Raw genomic sequence first — 21,640 nt, 5'->3', positions numbered from 1 at the left:
ATATAAGTTAGAAATTAGTTACTGTTTCATTTTTTATTAAAAATATCCCAATACAAGGATTATTACACATTTTTCAAAGACCTTTTAATTCTAGTATCTTTTTTTCATCCAGGGCAAAATGTTCCAGTTATAGTGTAATATATCTCACAACAAAAGAATTGCATGCCCCACAATGGGATTATATACCACAATCGAAAAATTGAAATTTGTATCATTCTGTAAAAAGATCACACATTCTATGAAACCTCGATTTACCTAAAAAAAGCAATCTAGCATTGCCACACCTTAGAATCCAATACATTGATTGGAACAGCGATTGAAAAGACGACACATAGTGAGGAAAGGTCCGTTATAACCATAATTTATTCTACGACGACGAATGTAGATGTCCGTCCATACGTTGTAGAAGTTCGGAGCTATCGATTCGAGATTGCAGTAAATCGAAAATGAAAACCGAATTTGAAACATCCTGGCGTACATACAGGATCTTGGTGGCTAGGTTCAGTGGGTCTCTCCATGGAAGTCGACGAAGTGCGAAACGAAAAAAATTGCGCTGAATAGCTTCAATGCGTTGGATATCTTTTTGGTTATAAGGTGCCCAGACTACCAAAGCACAATAGAGTGCTTTCAAACAATGTATATTGGCAAAGACTCCATATTAAGAAGACTGATATCTCTTTCCTTCCTCCATACAAACGAAGAGCGACAGAGGTTCCAGCGCCTCTACTGGAGGAAGGTAGGAAGCTTAATGTAAAAGTGTATATGTGTGTGTGCATCACTATGGAAAGTACCACCTTTACCCGCAAGTGGCGTTACTGTTACTGTCTCCAGATTCTGGACAGAGTTGCCAGTCTTCTTGATATGCAGTCTTCGATATTGGTAAGGTTCTTAGTAACTCTAAAAATGCATCCTAACAGCTTAGTACTCAATGTGCTGCTTGAAGTTTAGTTCGGGATCTAAGTAGAAATTGCTTAAGGGATCATCCATAAATGACGTAGCATTTTTTGAGTGATTTTTAACACCCCCTCCTCCTGGTTACGTAGATTGACAGTAATCTTCCCTCCCCCTTGACCACGCAAAAAATTTAAAAAAAAATGAAAAACGATGTTAGATGAAACGGGTAAGGTTGTCCCGACATCCTATACCTCTTTAAAAAAAGCTTCGTAGCATGACATGATCCTCTACCCCCTGTCGTCACACATCATCACAAAATACAAAGCTCCCCCCTCCCCCATATAACGCTACGTCATTTATGGATGGTCCCTAACAGACGATTCCCTTTTGAGAATGATTTAATATGGTAGTCGAAATTAACTTTCGAGTGTTTGCAAATAAAAAATATAACAAAAGACTTGGATGCATACAAAGCTCTACGGAAGGTAAGTACAGCCTTTAATCCCGGATCTTGTGTTGATGTGGCCCCCCTTTTTTTCATAACTTATTTAATCTTTATACATTTATTGGGGGGGAAGGGGAGGAGTTGCTTCTCTAATCTTCCGGTCATCACATCGCATGCTTTGGTATTCTTAATATGTATAACAAACATGAAGATGTGACACAAGGCGCCAAGAGCGCACTAAAATCCTGTCAATCCTTTTTTCATTGGATTGTCTGCTCTAAATATATCACCAGGGGACCATTCATAAATGATGATGGATATTGACAATAGGGGACGAGCGTCACGTTACGAGATAAAAACTAAAAATGAATTTTAGACGTATCAGCGGATCAGGGATAAAAAAGTACAACATTGTTTATGAATGGCCCCCAAACAAAGAATATTCCATAACGAATATCACGTAACATCGGTGACAGAGCATTGGGATCAAGGCCAAGTCCCCCCTTGGTCGTGCAAAACTGAGAAGCAACATCAATTTAGGCACTGATAGCAGACGTCCATTTATTTTCATTTTGTTTTGTTTTGTCTTTTTATTTGTTTCTCCTGCCATGATATGTGCGGATTGATGCGGATCGAGCGTGACGGCCAAGGAAACGGAAAGCCAGTGGTCCAAACAGATCAGGAACAGGAGGGAGGACTACGAACAAGGGAACGGACAACAGAGGAGAAATCGTTTACTTATTTATTATAACTACGACACTAATCACAATTATTTTGCTTTTCTTGTTTCGTTTCAGCAAACCAAAATCTAAACGGACTAGCACATACGAACAGTCAGGCTTTGTAGGTTCTCATCTTGACAGAGTCTAGATGGGCGGATGAACGTCTGCCAGAGGGTGGGCTGAGAAATGACAATGACACTGTACGAGATGGCGCTGGGCCTGTGGCCTTCGACTGGCATGGTCCATTCTCATTGATTCGGAAGTCTTCTTGGCTGGTTGGTAGATATGTGCTCCTACTTGCAAGTTGATCAATTCGCTTGGGTGGGGGACATGTAGATCCTACTAGTTCTCGACTCTTTTGATCGTGAGTATGAGGCTAGTTCAGGAAAGGAGTGTAGGACTGGCACCTAAGAGATAGTTAATTATTCAGGATTTGTTCTTATGATTATTAAACTCGATCAAGCACACCGGCTCTCAGAAATGATAAGCAACCCTTTCGGGTCGGTGTGGTCTGTTCGAGTCGAACCAGGCGGACATTCGTTTCGAGCAAACTTTATGTGGATAAATATTGCTTACGCCTTTATTGGCAGAGATTCTTTTTAACGAAATCCTAAAATACCTTCACTGGTATAGCTACTCAGGATAATAATAATAGAAAAATTAAGGGTTTGCCTGGTCCATAATGTAATGAATATGTATATTGACTAGAACAGGGATAATCGAGTTATGTTATAAGATAGAGAAGAAACAGCACAGTTGTAGGAAAAGTATTCGCGAGTAAGGACTAATAATACTGCTAGTATGTTTACCGTTTCAATTGATAGTCGATTGATCCGCTTCGGACCTAGGAGACAAAAAGGAGATTAGGAAGAGACAGAAGTGGATTCAATGTGAAATTTGCCAATATGATGTTGACCTCAAGGCGATGGTAGGATGATTTTCCATAGGATGACAGACTAGATGACACAACGTTACACGCTCTAAACTTGCGCCAAATAGTTTGTATGTATGTATGAATGAAACCCCGTATGTATGCCTGTATGCATGGTTGTGTATAGGACCAATGTATCCCTGAGCAACATGGAAGGACACCTCTGAGCCGCCAAAACGCTCATGGGAAGCCGGGTGCGCGGTCATAGGTGTGACCATAAAGCACTGCACACACTGTCAAGTGCAATGGATAGACGGTAGGTGTACAGTTAATGCACATAGGTTGCAGAAATAGGTTGTTGAGACAGCCCGATTGCACACTGATAAATAACAATAACAACTTATTTCATCTTTATACATTTATTGTATCTTCTATTGAGAGATAATAGTCTCTTTTAATAAAAAAAATATATTCCATATGTTCGTATTGTATTTATTGTTATTATGAATTGTTTTTTATAACTTTTTTTAAATGGTACGAGTTTTCTAGACGAAATGCGAAAAATTGCAGAAAATTTCACGTTTATTATAATTTATTTATTTATCGCGCACATCAACAGGCCGCACTCGGCCCCAATGATGAAAAATTAAACTAATTACATCTAAAAACTGCAGGAATCGATTTCTTAATGATATCCGAGACAAAGTCGAACAGGTGTGACACACGATTGAAGAGGCGTTGTAGTCCCGTGATAGTGGCATTAGCTGTTTGAATAGTTCGTCGAAACGGCAATCTCAGAAGAACGTTTCCGCGTAACGTTCTGGACCTTGCTTGGATGTTGACTCGCTGTAGTAAATCTGGAGAATCAATGCGTCCTGACAGAAGATCAGAGATGAATAAGGCTTTTGCAGTTTCTCTACGACGCTGAAGGGTATCGAGCTGGATGAGTTGACACCGACTCTCGTAGCTTGGTAGACGAACAGGATCGCGCTAAGGCAGGCGTCGAAGAGATACGTTATGCTTTTCGTTGAACGCCTTCAATTCGATCGCTGCTGTTCATGTAATTCCAGACTGCCGAACAATACTCCAGCGTAGAGCGCACTAAAGAGCAGTAGAGGATTTTGAGACAATAAATGTCTGTAAAGGATTTAGCCGTACGGAAAATGAAGCGCAGGCTTCGCGATGCTTTACCAACAACATACGAAATGTGATTCTTAAATGTATGTTTTGAATCTAACAGCACTCCAAGATCCTTAACGCAGCTCACCCGGGAAACAAAAGCTCCAGACAAGTTATATTCAAACTCAATGGGATCTTTTTTTCTGGAGAACGATATCACAGAACATTTCGCCGGATTCAGAATCATTCGGTTGTTTTCACACCATCTGCTGAAAGTGTCAAATTGCTGCTGCAAATATAGTGCGTCCGTTCGGCTCCTAATTCAATAAGAGGCGTATGATTGTAATTGCACTTAATGATTATTAATTTTGATGAAAGATTTGTTGAATCGAAAGAAAAACCTACCTAATTCACCTTATAGTGATATGAGATATTTCCTGCACATATCACTATCTAATCATTCATTAGTTTTCAGAACTCATGCGAAATAGACACTCAACTCGAGGTTGGATGACGATAGTTTAAGGTCTCATAAAACCTCGAATAAACTGAATAAGTTATAGAAAAACAATAAAACAAATGAAATTAAAAAAGATGGGTGGGTAATGTCAGAGACATCACCGAAGTAAAGCAGAATACATTTATACTATGTTCACACTACAGAGTTAAAACACGTTATAATAATTAGCAACAAGAAAAATGTCATCAAGATAGCTTTAAAATATGTTTTAACTCGTAGTTTGAACGTAGTACTAGGCCGTTATTTCAAATGCTGACGCGTGACATGCATAAATAAAGCAAATGAAGGGTCAAATCGGATATCAAATTCTTTTTGAACCCATTGTAAGTTAAACCCTCTCCACACCAGTTAAGGGGCATTTGCACGTGAAATGTTAGCATAAGAGAGTTAAAGCGAATGTCCTATAAGTAATAACATGGTCAAACCTTAACTAAGCAGGTTTCTTAGAGTGGATTTTTCGCAAGAACTCGTCAGGACATTGTTTTTAATGGAACATTTCAATTGTTGAAACTCGTAAACAAAATAAGTAAAATGAACATTGAGTCATTTAGTCGATCACAAAATAAGCCGGTCTTGATGTGCATGTACAAATTCCGTCATACATCTACCTTTATTACACTTAATCTGGTTCTACGAATCGTTATAAAACTGTTTTATAGCAGCTTATGCGATGATACGTAAAATGTTTTCTTAGTTTTCTCCGAGGATCGAGTAGTTTAAGTTTCCCGGGTAGAGTAACAATACTCTATAAACCTGTAAGCTTTATGAGGTAATTCGTATTAAATCATCAGCATAAACTTATAATATCTGTATCGAATAAGCCAACATAATCTGCTTCACACAACGCAACACCCAGTGCTAATCAAGTCGTCAATCGGACACGTGCTACCGTTTGCCAGAAGAAAACGAACTAAACTGCACACGCCAGTGCACACTCCAACGCATACACCGCGCCGCAGCGCATTCTGGAGAACGCGCTGGTAAATTATCTGAACACGCCCCACATATTTTAAAGATCAAGAGCGAGGTGCTCTCGCTTCAAACCACCTCATCGCTAGCGCATACTTGAAAGCCGTTTATTCAACTCTAAAAGGAAGAGTGATCTGCATTTTCTGTGGTGCGTGTGATCATTGCATTTTCTGTATACGCATGAAACTGGTACGCATCATTGCCACCGAAGCATGGCGCAGATAATTGATGCTTTCACAAAATCCATTACATTCTACGGAATTAGTTACTGCAGATACGTTCAAATCGGGTACAATTCCGGCCGAAAATTTTGAAACCGGAACCCGAAATTGAAACATTAGCAGTATTCTACTTCAGGGTTTCAGCGTAAAAAAACTTTTATTTTTCGAATTTGTTTTAGAAATTTGGGTGAAGAGAATTGATCAAACTTTTGTACATTATAATGTACCATCTCGATAACAATCTGTAATTTTTCCATGCAAAAATTTCGACAAGCGGCTAGGTGACGAAGCTTTTTGTAGAACGTCTCGAATTTATTTATTATTTCAAATAAAAATTGCTATTTTCATGAAACATTCCGCCATTTTATGAGTAAAAACCTGTTTTAATCCGCCTAGAGGTGCAATTGTGCCTTTCTCATTTCTCCAAACTATGATTTAATAGCTGGTTCGTACAATATAACATTATGGAAATGTCTTTCATTCTTATTACACTTGGTAAGTATATATAAGAGCACCTTTTTGCATTCATCGCGGTATCGGTTTGAATCGGAGTTTTCTATGTGATCGCCGTAACTCCGGAGCCGGAATTCGGATGGAGATGGAATTTAATATCAGTTTCCGGGGACGCAACACCTTTCATTTGAGACTAAGTTGATCAAATCGGTCTAGTCATTTTCGAGAAACCAATATAACCGTTATTCTGAATTTGGAGGCTTCCGGATCCATCTATGGTGGCCAGTGTGGCCAAAGAGACTTTGAATGACTGTTGGTGACCTAGATCTACAAATTCATCAGTTGTGTTTACATTTTGGAAAAAATTTCGCCTTTTTACATTCATCATTACATTCAGAATTCGTTAGAATCGGGATTTGCTGCGTGATCGTACGTATCATCCTGTAATTCAGGAACCAGAACTCGGATCCACACAAAATTCAACAGCAGCTAATGGACCTTTCATTTAAAATCATGTTTGTCAAAATCGGTTCAGAAAATTCCGAGAAACCGATGTGATTGTTTTGTAACCATACTCTTCAACTCGTAATTCGAAACAAGATGTCGGTTGAAAATGAAATTCAGTAGCAACCTATGGGAATATTATACCTTTCATTTGAATTTTAGTATGTAAAAATCAGTTCAGACATCTCCGAGAAACCGATGTGGACATTTTGTTAACAAATCCGCACATACACACATACATGCATACATACATACATACATACATACATACATACATACATACATACATACATACATACATACATACATACATACATACATACATACATACATACATACATACATACATACATACATACATACATACATACACCACCGGAATCGCCGAACTGACCTCGACATCTGGTTGGTTGGCTCGGTTTCGGGAGAACTTCTCTCGCCGGGGAATTCTCCGTCGGAGTAGGCTAGGTCCTTCGTCGGGGACTAGACCGAGTAGTTCGCGAACAAGTCTGGTGCTCAAAGAGTAAACGGCGTTGAATGGTGCGAGAAGGGAGTTGCGGTGCTAACCGGCACAAGCGAGCCGCAGGGCTCGGTGAAATAGACAGTCAGAAGTTTGCCGCTCAGACTGTACTCGTAGGGGAGGAGTACTAAGCCTCGACTCACAGCCAGCTTTCCGACTGCCATGCAGAGCTTGCCAGTCTGTGTGGATGGTAGAGAATTGGTGGTGTGTAGAGGAGTGGGGCTGTCACCCTACGGAAGAAACGAACTAGTAAGTAGTTGAATTAGAGTGCGTGCTATGCACATAAAAACCCCTCCCCGAAGTAATGCCGTAAGGTAGTGCCGGGGAGGAATCAGGTTCTGGGCAAGAGCAGTGGTTTTTAGCGGGTCGGGTGATGGCAGCCCAAACCCGTTCCCTGACAATGGGGTTTTTGTACATTTTTCCTCACTCAGGGTTTTTCTGAAATTTTTTTTACTGCTCTCAAAAAAAAAAAAAAAAAAAACATACATACATACATACATACATACATACATACATACATACATACATACATACACACATACATACACACATACATACACGCAGATATCTCGGCGAACTGAGTCGAATGTTATATGAGACTCAGCCCTCCGGGCCTCGGTTAGAAAGTCGGTTTTTGGAGCAATTGCATAACCTTTCTATATGAGAAAGGCAAAAGAATAATATTTAATTAGCTTAATCAGCCTGAGTTCAATGTTATCTTCATGTGATTATATTTTGAAATGTTGGTGGAATGGGTTTGAAAGTGGAGGGAATGGGGGGTTAGTAGAGTGGGAGTGGGGGATACGTCAGAAATCCTTCATCTTATTTCGGTATACGGGGTGGATGAAGGAAATGCGGGCGTGAGGGTGGTCCAAGGGGAGGGGAGTGATGAAGGAGGGAGATGTAAGGGCAAGGGGGGGGGGCGACACAATATAGTACTGCATATTTTGCCTTCCATTTGAGACTTGGTTTGCGAAAATCGGTTCAGTCATCACCGAAGAACCGATGTGACTTTAATTGTAGAATATGCCCGGGATTCCGGACTTCCGGAATCGTCGATAGTGGACAATATATTCAAAGAATGTTTGATTGGCAATCAGTGATCTAGATCTGCGATTAGAAGTAATTTGGTGACCATTTCAATAGTTTTTAGCCTCTGAGGTATTACGATTGTACCGATTTATATGGGAAATTCCAGTGTATCCTTACTAACACCCCTGTAACTCCGGAAGCAAGAGTCAGAACCGAATGAAATTCAGCAGCAGTCAATGGCATTACTGTATCTTTCATTTGAAATTAAGTTTGTAAAAATCGGTAGAGAATTCGTTGGGGAATGGGTGTGATATTAGCTTAGGAACTTGGCGAGTTCCCCGGGGGCGTCATGAATCGTCATAGGTGGCCAATGTGGTCAAAGCTGCTTTGATTGATCATTAGTGATCCAGACCCGCAAACTAGAGTAATGTTACATCAATTTTAATATGTTTTACATCATTTGAACATCATGGTGCTACCAGTTTATATGGGAATTTGCTGTGTGACCGCACTCTTCAACCCGTAACTCCGGAACCGGAAGTCGGATCAACTAAAAATTCAATAGCAGCTTATAGGAGCGTTATACCTTTCAGATGAAACAAAGTTTGCGAAAATCGGTACAGCCATCTCTGAGAAAATTGTGTGAGTTTAAATGACACACACATACACACACATACATACACACAGACATTTGCCGATCTTGACGAACTGAATCGAATGGTGTATGATACTCGGCCCTCCGGGCCTCGGTTAAAAAGTCGATTTTTACAGTGATTGCATAGCCTTTCTTTATATGAGAAAGGCAAAAACCCCGTTTTATGAATAAATATCTAAAAACTCAATGTAGGCGTTGTTTACATAGAATGTGTATGCAAAGTTTGAAATAAATCGGTTAAGTAGTTTTTGAATGGCAGTTAACACGGTAAATTGTGTTTTTTCCAGAGACGTTCTACAAAAATCTTCGTCACCGAGTCGCTTGTCGAAATTTTTGCATGGAGAAATTGCAGAGTGTTATTGAAACGATACGTTATAATGTAGAAAAATTTTGATCAATTCGCTTCACCCAAATTTCGTCGATAATGCTGCCATTCTTGCAACAAATTCAACGTTGTAAGCATCTCGTTCCCCGGGCCTAGATGAGGTTCCCACCAAAAGTGCATCAGCGGGCTTCTTGAACCACTTCCGCGAGTCTTCGTGCTATCACTCACTACTGGAACATTCCCTTCCTGCTGCAAAGCAGCGCACATGTTTTCCGTTCATAAAATCGAACATTGATAATTATCGGGGAATCTCGTGTTTATGTACCGTGTATCAAAACTTTTTGAGCTGGTTGTTTTAGATCCTATCTTCCTTCACTGCAAACACTACATTGCAGACGACCAACACAGTTTTATGCCTAAACGACAATGATCAACCCCTGCTCTCGTTCACAACATATGAACTCGACGGATTTGTTGACGGATTGCAAACCGATACCATGATATCGCAATAGTGAAGCTGAACAAACTCGGTATACATGCATGGTTTTTTTTCTTCGCTCTACATCCGTCATCCCACAAGGAAGCCATTTCGGCCCAGTAATATTCCTCCTCTACTTTAAAGACGTCAGTATCAAATTTCAAAGACCCCGCCTTTTTGCGCTGACGATATGAAAGTTTTTCGACACATGCGAGATAAAACCGATGCCGAGTTTCTTCAGAGCAACCTGCAGAGCTTTAGCAAGTGATGTGATCCAAACGATAAATGCTCAATCGTTACGTTCACGCGGAAACGCTATCCGACTCAGTTTAACTACCATTCGACTTTCGACTCTCACGTCAAGCATCTCTGAATTATCATGGATTCGGCCCTTACGTTCAAGCCACATACTCGTAGATAAGGGATCAAGACAGTTTGGGTTCATGTTCGAATGGCGAAAAAATTTTAGGGACGTACACTGCTTAAAATCACGTCTTGCGCGTTAGTACGCTCAACATTAGAATATTGTTCTGTTGTTTGGAATCCGTACTACCAGAACGGCGTGACAGAATCGAGGCCGTCCAACGCCGCTTTATGCGCTTACACTCCGACATCTTCATTGGCAAAACAGATTTCAGCTGCCAAGCTATGAAAACCCTTTGTCAGTTAATACGGCTCGTCACTCCAGGCACCCGGAGGGACTGCTCTCGAGCCCTGTTCGTCTCAGACTTACTGTCTGCCAGGGTGGATTGCCCTAAAATCCTCGGACGTCTGGATCTTGAAGCCCGCGTTCGAGCTCTACACAATAACTCTCTTTTGCGATTACCGTTCAGGAGAACCAACTATGGTCGCCAGAGCGCTGTTACCGAATTTCAGAGTATTTTCAACAGTGTGGCGACGACTTTTGACCTCAACCTGACGAGGAAATCGATAAAATCTAAAATATTATCTATACTGAAATTTAATTAGTTTAAGCAACCACCATTGAGGCCAAGAGGTCTGTTGGTGAAGATACAACAAATAAACAAATAAACAAATGCATACTAGGATCTACCAGTTGTCATTTACTTTGCTCGTTTGTAGCTATGATTTGGCAGAAATAGAAAGTAGACTGAACGGTTTTCTTTGGTCTTCAGTCAATGCATACAAAATAAAAGTGATTTTTTGTCGTTCACTTTGCGCTGACTCGAGCAATGCATAGTAAAAAGCCCAATGAGTTTTCTGACCGATGCCTTTGGTGGTTGGAATTGGATTGTAATATAAGAAATAATAATAAATATAATAAATTTCATAATTTATATTTAATTGTTTGAAGTGTAAAACTAATCTATTAATTTTTCTCATTACCTACATATTGTTGAAGACAAAACATAATGGGGATTTTCTAAATACCAAATTAAACATGCAAACATTTTCCTTGAAATCAAGCTGAACGGAAGACTCTATTGCTAAAAATCATAAAATGAATTGAGTTGAATGTACATTAGAATATTTTGAATAATCTGATAATATTGCGCAAGTGTGCACCCTCCTTCAAAATTTGATAAAAGTACACATTTGTGTCGAAGCATCTGAGAGACTTCGGTGCCCTTATTTATTCTAAATTGAGGAAGAAATGAACCGAAGACTAAGCAATTCGACGTGGACGAGCCCATTTATAACACTTTCAATATTACATGGGTGATTGGCAATATTTCTTTATACAACGTATGCAGTATATTCATTAATTTTGAACGTTTTCATTATACATAAGTGGTATCTATAACTTGAAGTATTAGTTAATTTAGTAAATTATCATAGCATTTCAACAAATTGTATTGAGGTTTTTGCTTGACGCGAAAATGAGCCAGGTTCTAAGCCAAACTGCTGTCAAAAAGTATCAACTGATAGTGTCTTGGGATTAGAAACTGGGATTAGCGGCATGAAAAGCTATGCTATTATTCAGTTATGCATATATAATGATTGCACTTACAGAAATTATGAATCTATATGAGACTAAAATGTAAATATCACAAACAACCTATGAAAGGCAGTAGTTTTAATCGGATTTCTTCTTGTTACTATTTTTACTTCTCGGCGGTTTGCCAAATAACGTCAAAATTCTTCTTAGCGCCAAAATCATACCACCCAAGGCCAAAACAGCTATTAATACCATCACACCGTACACGTCGAATAGGTTATACTCAATATACGATAGCTCAACTGCAGCCGATCGCAATTGTGGAGCGCCACGATGTCTAATAACGTATTCCACCCAATAGGCTGCAGTCTGTGATGGGCTCATTGGTTTGTCACGATACCGTTCGGAAATCAACTTTGCATTTTCAGTAAAGGTAGGATCGTCCAAAACATTTCTGATACCCTGTCGAATCAATTCTTCGCTTAGATTTTCGAACTCAAGGTGAGTTCCATATCCAGCCTTCTTGGCGCGAGCCATGTTCATCCGTTGGTCTCCGTAAATCGGTACTCCAAGCATAGGTTTTCCATGGTACAAAGCCTCGGTGGATCCGAGCAGACCACCGTGTGTGATAAACAGTTTGACATTTGGATGTGCGAGTATGTCATTTTGAGGCAACCATTTCTTGACTAGAACGTTTTTCGGTTTATTGGGTAAACTAGTGTTTTCGTACTTCCACAGGATATTTTCTTTCAAGCTAGCGAAAGCTTTTATGAATGCATTACGTTTTTCTTCCGGAAAGTTACACCCTTTCAACATTGATCCCATGCTGAAGTAGATAACGCCGTGCTTTGAATTATCGATGAATTTTTGAATATCCTGAGGAAAAATGATTTTTTTTAGAGGAAAATAATTATAAAATAACTGATTACCTCAGGGAGCTTCGTAGGCTCACTGATTTGTATTCCTCCCACTTCAATCATATTTGGTGCATAGGGATGCGGAAAACTCAAGCTAAAATGTTGATTCAGCAGTACCAAACTAGTGTTTTTCATAACCTGGTGTAGAGATAATGTTGCATTTGGAAAATTACGCTTGTACATCGCCTCTTGTCGAGGAAGAAAGACGTTTCGATAGTAAAGTCGATCCACGTTCCACAGCAGCGCATTCACGAATCTTTCTCCGAAGGACATCCGATCGGTGTAGCTTAAAAACGTATGCGGAATTTGTGAAAAAGGATATGGCGTGCCAACAAGGTCATTGGCCCACATAGATGCCCCGAATGGAGAAAATACTATCAACGGTGCATTGAAGTGCTGCGCGAACCCATACAATGCTTCACTTACGAAGCACTCAACAATAACCGCGTCAAACGATTCATTAGATTTCATCAAATCTTTCACTTTTGGATGTGTTAAAATTACTTCTGATAAGCCCGGTCCGATTTCTGTATACAACTGATAAAGCACTTTAACGTATGGGTCGTTGCGATACTGGAAGAGATCAGGTTCAGCACCTAAGCAATATTTTTCTGAATTAGTGGCTGTGCACGAGTTCAAACCATGCTTTAGAATTACCTCCTTTATCAAAAACCAGCTCCTTCAGTAAGATAGTCCGATAATTACTAGGCGCCTGCTTCCATTGATGTGCACCGACCACAGTTACTTCGTGTCCTGCTCGACTTAGCGCTTTCATCAGTCCCTCTCCAATTGCGTAATGAGACCATCCTGCCGAAGGAAGAATTCCCAGAATTTTGGCGCCTTCGATTGGCCCACAAAACGCGAAAATCCCGCTTAGCAGAACAGCAGCACTTAGTCGTCCGTACATTATCACTGCCAAAAATGTACTGAATTATTCAATCAATCTCAAATCATTGCTACTATCTCTGCTAACTGTAGTACACAGAGCAAATAATAAAACACACTTGAACTCGTGCCGTCTGTGCACGGGTTCTCACGTTTGACGACTGTTCGCATCAATTCGACCACGAGGACGTTACTATTGCTGTTGTTATTATTTACTTTCCTTCCTCGTTGGTTTATAAACTCAAGTGGCAGCTTGCTGTCTCAATTTCTGGTTGGTGTGGCTTTTTAGATAAGGTATTAAACCGTAGTGTAGAGATATCAATCGGTACAGTATATTTCAAGTTATGCGGTTTTTCATAACCACATAAAACAACTTCATAGTAATTTAAAGTGACATTAAATGTACGCTCAAGTGTTAAAAGAACTTGTCCTATCCTGCAATTCAACCCGAAATGAACCTTAGCTATAGGTTCCCATAATTGGCTGACTATTAAAGTATAGAACTTATCAGGTAAAAATATATTATTGAACATACCTTGTCATATATCTAATTTCATAGGCTTATCATAGAAATCACGTACGATTGTGAGTTCAGAAATGCTGATGACGCTCACTACGTACAAGTCACACATTCATCGTAGGTAACTCAAAAGTGTAGACCGGCTTTTCCTCACCGAATCTAAGCACTACCCGGCATTTGCGCAAGACACAAGAATGACCACAAGCACTGTTTTTAAATTTATTAAAAGCTACTACACTAGTACAAATTGGCTCAACTCATTCATAACAACAAGTCGATTAATGCTTCAAACTTTCCATAAACATTATCTTTAAAATAGATTCGTATTTCACTGTAGCGTTTGCTATCTATGTTTAAATCATGACTCCGACGATTCCAGTAACGTGAAACCCTAACAATTCCTACCAAATCTTAGGCGCTATTTAAATAAATTGTTATTTACTTCACAGCATGGGTCACATTAGAAACAATCAAACACTTCGTTAAGCGAGCAAAGCCGTGATATAACAATCCTGTTGCGACAGTTTGTTTTTTAAACTCGTCACCGATTCACTGTTTGTTTATTAGAGAGCTTTAACCTCGATGGGTCATTCGCCCTGCACTGTTTGTCTATTTGCTCTCAGTCAGGAAAATCGTGGCTTGAACATATGTCGGCTCATTTGGTGTTTAACGCATTTCCTCGATACAACCCAAAACGTTAGGATACGAGTATAGTTTTATATCATGTAATAAATCCATTTGCGAAACCTGATCAATTATGCGAATTTTAAATCGGATGAAATTCGAAATAAATAGCCATCATCAAAGCATTTAGTATTCTACTTAAACCCGATATTCTACCACAAACCCTATTTAACAAATCGAATTATAGCCTCAACGATAACTACACCGTATATTCGCACATTCTATCATGTCTCTCAATTCTCCGCAATGTAAACAATATTCGCGTCTAGCATAGCATCCAGCCATGCAACGTTAGATTCAATCTACTGCAAGCCGAATAAAGTGTAATCAGTACTGCACCGGTACTCGGCAATGATAAAGCCGATCCAGCTGGACTGGCGACATTTGTTTTGAAAGCTTCTCGAGTGAAAAGCTAGCGAGACGTGTATGTTTACTTGCGTATTTAAAGGTAATCAAACAATGCATTACAACGGGCTGTAAGCACGTGGTATGTGATTGCGAAGGGTTTTGTGTTCGTTATCATCACTCGAAACAGTGTGCGACTGAACATGATTAGCAGAAAGTTATAGCAGACAGCGAGATAACACCGTGCACATTTAAATCCAGCTCTTACCACCAACGCCTGCTATCTGCTGGCTTAAATAGGAGCAAGGGAATCGCCACACCCTACCCACGATAGATTGGAACATTGCATAACATATGTATATAAGTCTAATGTCAAAGTCATCCAATCAGAAGGTCGTGTCCACTTGTGTTACGACGAAGGGTTCAAAAAGCTTTAAATAGTGATGTCCGATTCTTTCAAAGATCGATTACCTGCGAATCGAGTATTTTTCGAGAGCTTAATTAATAATATCGACTAATCAACCAAGTTACTAATCGAATAGTTAGTAAAATTTATTTCGATGAGCAAAAAAGAAAGAGGTCGCTTAGCATTTTTAGTCTTGATTAACGATTTACCTTTCAATATAGAGGCCCTTCAAGATTTAGGAAGAAAAAGCTTTGGGATATTTATATCTTTTGAGGTACTGCATGGAATTTGCATTACAATTTGGAGTATGAATGCCATGGATTAATGACGAAAATAAATTATGCTTTGAAAAATCTTTCGAAAACTACTCGGAAAAGGTGAAAATTTTCAGCTCATCTTGATCAGAGCCACACTATGGTGCCCCAACCAAGCACTAAAAGGATAAAAAGTTGTAAATATAGGTCCGCTACAGATTTGTTTCTCTTATCATTCGCATTGAGCTTTTTGAAGTGAATTGAGTATCTTTTCGGAATGATGTACAATACCGAGAAGGAAATATTTGTAAGCTGTACTAGGCTGGTGGATGAATCAGTTTGTATCGTTACGTGTTACTAGTATAGGCCTTTAGGGATCATTCATAAATTACTTAACGGCAAAATTGCTCAAAGTTGACTCCCCCGCCTCCCATGTAACAAGTGTCACAAATTTCTCTATACATCCTCCCCTATACGTAACAAATTCCTTAAAAAAAATCCTTCAGTAAAAACATGCTACGTAACGTTCTAGATTACTCAATATTTCACAACATGTCACAATTGATCGTACTCCATCCCACTTGAAAGCGTTACGTAATTTGTGAATGGTCCATTATTGTCATATCCGATGATTGGAAACAGAAAAACGAATTTTAAAACACCCGACCGAAGTTAGTTTGTGATGTATTCCCGCTAATTTCATGCACCGAGCCGCAAATCTTGAACAGAAAGTATTGTGATTTCAGTCGGTTCCTACTAGTCAACTTTGCGAATGTCCGGAGAGTATATATAATCACCCGGAGAGAAGTTGATTATTAATATTTAGCCTGCTCCGTAGGCTGACTGCAATAATTAGTGTGCACAGCTCCGTGCTAGTAACCAGGCCTAATTGGAACAGATATATCCCACTCGGAGTAGATTTTCTTTGGCAAGCAAATTAGCCCTTATCAGCGCTATCAAACCAGTCAAAAGAATTAGATTTGCAGAATCTTTACCTTCACCAACTATTACTTTTAATTCCGATGGGTGAAAAGTAGCGTACACTTGGAAAAAGTCGAGAACAACAATTGGTTTATGTTTGACAGTCGCGAGTCACATTAATGAATGTGACAACCCGTATTGTTTAGCTGAGAACAGAGCTAGAATGTTTATGAAATCATCAGTTACCGGCGATTAGTTGCGTATTACTGAATTTCATTGAAAAGGTAGACATTTTAAGCCATCAGGGAAACTTGGTTCAACTATTGTCCTGCTGTGAATATAACACTAGTTTACAGCATTTATGAACTAAATAAGCCAGTGGTCATTTTCAATGTAAAATCGTGTGCTGAATCCGAAAATGAGGTCCAAAAAATTTACAGTAGAACTACATTTTTGATGTTGATCTTCTGATAGGTTGTGTTAAAACTAGTTATTTCGTTATTTCTAATGGAAACACCAACATATCGGTACACGTATATCGAAATCTAAAATATTCGAACATATGTATCCTCATATTGTATCCCTGAAAAGATCATTTAATGAGAGGGAAAAAATTCATTTTGCAACAACAGAAAATCAGATATATGTGCACCATTATTTTGCTTCGGTTATGTCTCTGACATTACCTACCCATCTTTTTAATCTAAAATAGAAAAATTGTTCTGAAAACCTAATAATTGCATAACCTAAGGCGATTTGAAGCTACACTTTTGTGAAATCCCGACAGAAAACAAAATTACGTATTTGTCCAACGAGCTTTCTGTCCCGTTGTTGTAGTGAATTATACCACTTGTTGTGGTGAAGTTTACCCCCGCACAAGTGCGTTTTACCCTGCCCATTTTTTTGGAATTTTCGCAATCACCCTGTAATTGTCACGTATGATAATCGACAACGAATGCAGTACCAGAACATTACTTTTAATCGAACTTTTCACTTGTTGAGGCGCGATATTCGCAAACAAAATAAGTAAAATGTACATTGCGTCATTTAGACGCATAAATAAGCCGGCCCTAATGTGGATGTAAACATCCCGTCATATCTGTTATACAATTATTCTGATTTTGCGTATAACTTTCCCAGTTGGCCCCGAGTATTTTAAGTTTCCCAGGGGAGTGTAAAAATGCTTTATAAACACCTCTAAAGAAGCTTCACGACGTAACTCATCAAATCATCAACAGAAAATCATAATATCAGCATCCAATAAACCACCACCGTCTCCTTTACACAACGAAACAACCAGTGCTTATCATAAAATCCATTATTTCTGTTATTTTTAGTAATTGTGGATTCTACGGATCTGAATACAAAATTGTTGCGCATTATTCCATTCAGGTAGCGCAATAATCTTATTTTTTCAATCAGTACAACGGCAGATATTCACGTACAAAAAATCGAGTAAAACACCTGTAGAAAATTTTGAAACGGGACCCCTAAATTGAAACGTTAGAAGTATTTAACTTCAAAAATTAGATTAAAAACACCCATTGTTTTACATCAAAACCTGAATTTCACCACAAAACCCATCGATATGCATGTTCATATTGGAGGTCAAGATTTTAGGATTAAGGTCTCCTCCATTAAGATCCGTTGAGGTCCTTTGGAGTATTTGAAATAAATAAACAAATAAATAAATAAATAGTCATATTCAGGAAGATAAAGTTATTTATGCCGAAACCAATACCTTTAGATATATTGTGTTGCATTGTTACGATGGTTTTGACGTATTGCATACTGACTTCATCATGATTGATTGATTATCTAATAAGATTTGCTTAAGAAATGTTAAGCAGGAATTCATATCAATCCGACTCATAATAAAAGGTTAACAGCACGATAGTCACTATTGCCGGGCGCCCCCATGCCCATCGTTTGCGGGGAAGGATAAAGGATAAGGTAGACGGGCAGTGTTGATGCTTAATCTACTTAACGAAAGAACGACGACTCACCAGACTCTTCCATAGGCATCTCCGAGTTGGAGGTTTAGAAGGCCTATAATTTGGTTTAGAAGGTCTATAATTTGCTCAAAGCAAGCGATGTGACCTGTAAAGCTTAGTTTATTATGTAGTAGTTTAATACGATCATCCTAAAAGGCCAAGTTTTTTTTTTTTTCTACGAAACGTAAACAGAAAACGTATTGATAATCGCTTTGCTTTTCTTTAGAGAGTGCTGTATATTCCTTAACATCGGTTGTGATGGGTTTATTTATATGTATATTATTTAGAAACATTGCTGATTGCGGATACCAATACGTATTCATTAGCATTGTATGTATCATTCGGAACATTAAGATGCACAAGCCGTATGTCATAAAATCAAATATTGAGTGTGTGTCATAATATCCGAAAAATTAAAGTTTCAACCCAAATTGTTTCCAATTTTTACAACGTACCCCTAGTGCGTCATAAGGTCTCTCTGGCACAACGACGCATATTCGTTATCAGTTTTAATATTAGCAAGCGCCTCAAAACATTTCGTCATAAAATTTCTTTACGAGTACAAGTGGAACCTCCCTTTAAGTACTTAATGCCCTCACGCTTCACGAATCTTCTGATGATTTTCCTAGTCCATTTAACGAGCCAGTTTCTTCCGATCTCGGTGGAATTGCATGATTTAAATATGTTTAGCCACGATCGTAGAAACGAACTTAGCAACGAACAACAAACAATTGCTACCAACTTAACGAGCCTGATGGAAAGTTCGATCATCAAATTTGTTTGTCAAGGTCGCCAAAACTGAAGGAACCGTTTTTTCTTCTTTACTTCAAAAGATCTAGTATACGATGTACCATGGAATTTGGAGTACTTCTTCGTGAGTTGGTAGTCTCGATTAATCTCTGATCGTTAGCTAGTTAGTCTCCGCAGCGCTGTCTTCCTATGTCCCCTCCGTAGTTTCGATATCTGTATATTCCAATGTAGTGAATTGCCGAGAACAACAAACCAGATCGAATCGTGGCATAGCCAGCTGTTGAGACTTGTTGGAGCACTGAATGTGGGAACATGGAAAACGATTGACGAATTTCGTTTGGAACAGAAAGCTAGTAGTGTGTGAGCGAATGTGTTCCTTGTTGGAGGAAGAGCCGCACAGAGGAATTAATACGTTCAGAAAGAATGAACGACTCCGCAAAGTCGTTAAAAATTTTAATACCTATGCAATTAATGATTATATTATTGCTTTTGTAGCAATCATTCCCGAAATAAAATATACGATGTTAACTGCAATCAGATGGAATCCAACGTGGTTCTATAAGTTTTAACTAAACATTCCCTAGAAAATATAATGTCGAAAAGTTTTCCCTAGAAAATACAATTATCAAACAAAACCATTCTGATTATAATATCAATATCCGGAAATAATTTCTCAGAATGTACCATTCACCAGAAAATCAACTCCAAAGTATATCCGGAAGCGGCGGCCTCTCGCAAGCAAACCTGTGATCCACTCGTTTGTCTGGATTACTCAAACATAGGGGTTTAAATTAGTTTAAGTCCGACGGAGCGGAGCGATGTCGGACAGTACTTGACATAAAGCGATGTGGCGTAGCCACATTAGGCGTCGCCTTTATTTATTAGTTCCATTACAGCAACGAGAAAGGTGATGTAAATATTCTAAATATTATTATTGTAAGTTTTTAAAAAAATCGTGAAAAATCACCCTTCATTGAAAGTTTTCAGTGACAACCGTTATACATATTTATCATTCTCCTTGGTCCATTCGGCCTAATGACTCATTCGGCCTAATGACCCGTTCGGCCAAATGGCCTTCGGCCTAATGACCCTTTCGGCCTAATGGCAATCGGCCTAACGGCATTCGGCCGAACGACATTCGGCCTACCGGCTTTCGGCCTAATGACCCAGCACCGGTTTTTTTAACTCTGGGTAACCGGCTACCGAGAGTATCCTATGATTTCTAAATAAAGGCAATTCGAAACCTAAACAGCCAACTGTGGGTGTATTGCCTGGAAAAGCTAAGCTTATCTGCGCAATTGATCGGATCACTATTCATTGAAACAGTATTTAGAGACATTTCGTTATTTCTTTTCAACGTTATATTTATTAGGTTGAAAACTACCGAGTGATCACAAGTAATGCGTTGCGTTGCGTAAGCACGGTATACTTCGTAGATTGCAGACTGATGACTATCATTTCCAGCCAGACTACTTGAGGAGCATTGTTTGGGAATAACAATTGATCCAGTCCAAGTAAGAATTTCGCCTGAGAACCACTATTACGAGCCATGACCATATTTACCGTAGCTTGGGATATGAGAAAGGGAGTGTTGATGTGGTACTTACTTAACGGATGGCCCCGACTCAGTGACACTGCCATAAGTACCACGGATTGCATAGTTGGTGTGTTGTCAGTCAGGATTAGCCTCAAGCAAGCGATGCGACTGAAAATATATTTTCGTACATAAGAAGTTTCAATAGTTTATTAACTGTAGGATACGTAAATATACTACCGAGTGATAATAAGTAATGTAGACAAATAGTGCGAAATGTTATAGATCAAGGGAAATATTTCCTATTCTTCATATCGGATTGATTGCAAAATACGCGTATACGAGCGATAATAACGACCATTGAAGGGAAATACAAGATATATGTATCGACTAATCATCAATAATACTAGTCAGATTAAAGTCGTATTATGACTGATCTCCTATCAACAATCCATTTTTACTGTAGTTTTTTCACACCTAGATCCGTTCGCACTCTCTGATTCTGCTACTATCGGCAGAAGTCTGATAGCATGCAGTCGACGCCGATCTAAGGACCAAATGTCATGAATAGACTTAAATTCGCGCGGAGGAGATTTGTAATTCAGTAAACATACCGTTATGTTTTACTGTGACAAATGATTTATTTTGCAAATTGCAAAATTTAGGGAGCGATTTGTCTTTCTTTTTTTATTTTCACGTCTCTTTTTGACACATTAGAATCTATAAAAATGGATCAAAATGAAATTTGCGAATAGTACACAGGAAAACATAGTGGTATGTTCACTGAATAATTAAAAAAGTT

The 21,640-nt window shown here is 38.9% G+C and overlaps 1 protein-coding gene across 2 annotated transcripts; it reads right to left on the bottom strand.

The window, feature by feature from the left end:
* Window positions 1–11,010: 11,010 nt before the first annotated feature.
* LOC131690281 (UDP-glycosyltransferase UGT5-like) lies at window positions 11,011–20,960 on the bottom strand. Of its 2 annotated transcripts, none has more exons than XM_058975932.1 (4): window positions 20,912–20,960; window positions 13,203–13,457; window positions 12,558–13,141; window positions 11,011–12,504 (listed from the first exon to the last, which is right to left on the bottom strand). In XM_058975932.1, exons 1-4 carry the CDS (start codon window positions 20,943–20,945, stop codon window positions 11,767–11,769), a joined length of 1,611 nt encoding a protein of 536 aa, XP_058831915.1. In that variant the 5' UTR covers window positions 20,946–20,960; the 3' UTR covers window positions 11,011–11,766. The 2 variants fall into 2 exon arrangements, with proteins under 2 accessions (XP_058831915.1, XP_058831916.1); XM_058975933.1 differs by lacking the exon at window positions 20,912–20,960 and adding an exon at window positions 13,966–14,131.
* Between the last annotated feature and the right edge of the window lie 680 nt (window positions 20,961–21,640).

The sequence above is a fragment of the Topomyia yanbarensis genome, chromosome 3, assembly GCF_030247195.1.
Source record: "Topomyia yanbarensis strain Yona2022 chromosome 3, ASM3024719v1, whole genome shotgun sequence".
Lineage (NCBI taxonomy): Eukaryota > Metazoa > Arthropoda > Insecta > Diptera > Culicidae > Topomyia > Topomyia yanbarensis.
The sequence above is the reverse complement of the archived record's forward strand: the minus strand, read 5'-3'. Positions and strand labels throughout refer to the sequence as shown.

Bases quoted from the DNA above. Each gene is read 5' to 3' on its own strand.
- LOC131690281 (XM_058975932.1), bottom strand. From the start codon at position 20,945: ATGGCAGTGTCACTGAGTCGGGGCCATCCGTTAA. The intron at 13,458-20,911 runs GTAAGTACCACA...CATTTTTGGCAG, and splicing joins GAGTCGGGGCCATCCGTTAA to TGATAATGTACGGACGACTA. The intron at 13,142-13,202 runs GTAATTCTAAAG...AATATTGCTTAG, and splicing joins GCTGGTTTTTGATAAAGGAG to GTGCTGAACCTGATCTCTTC.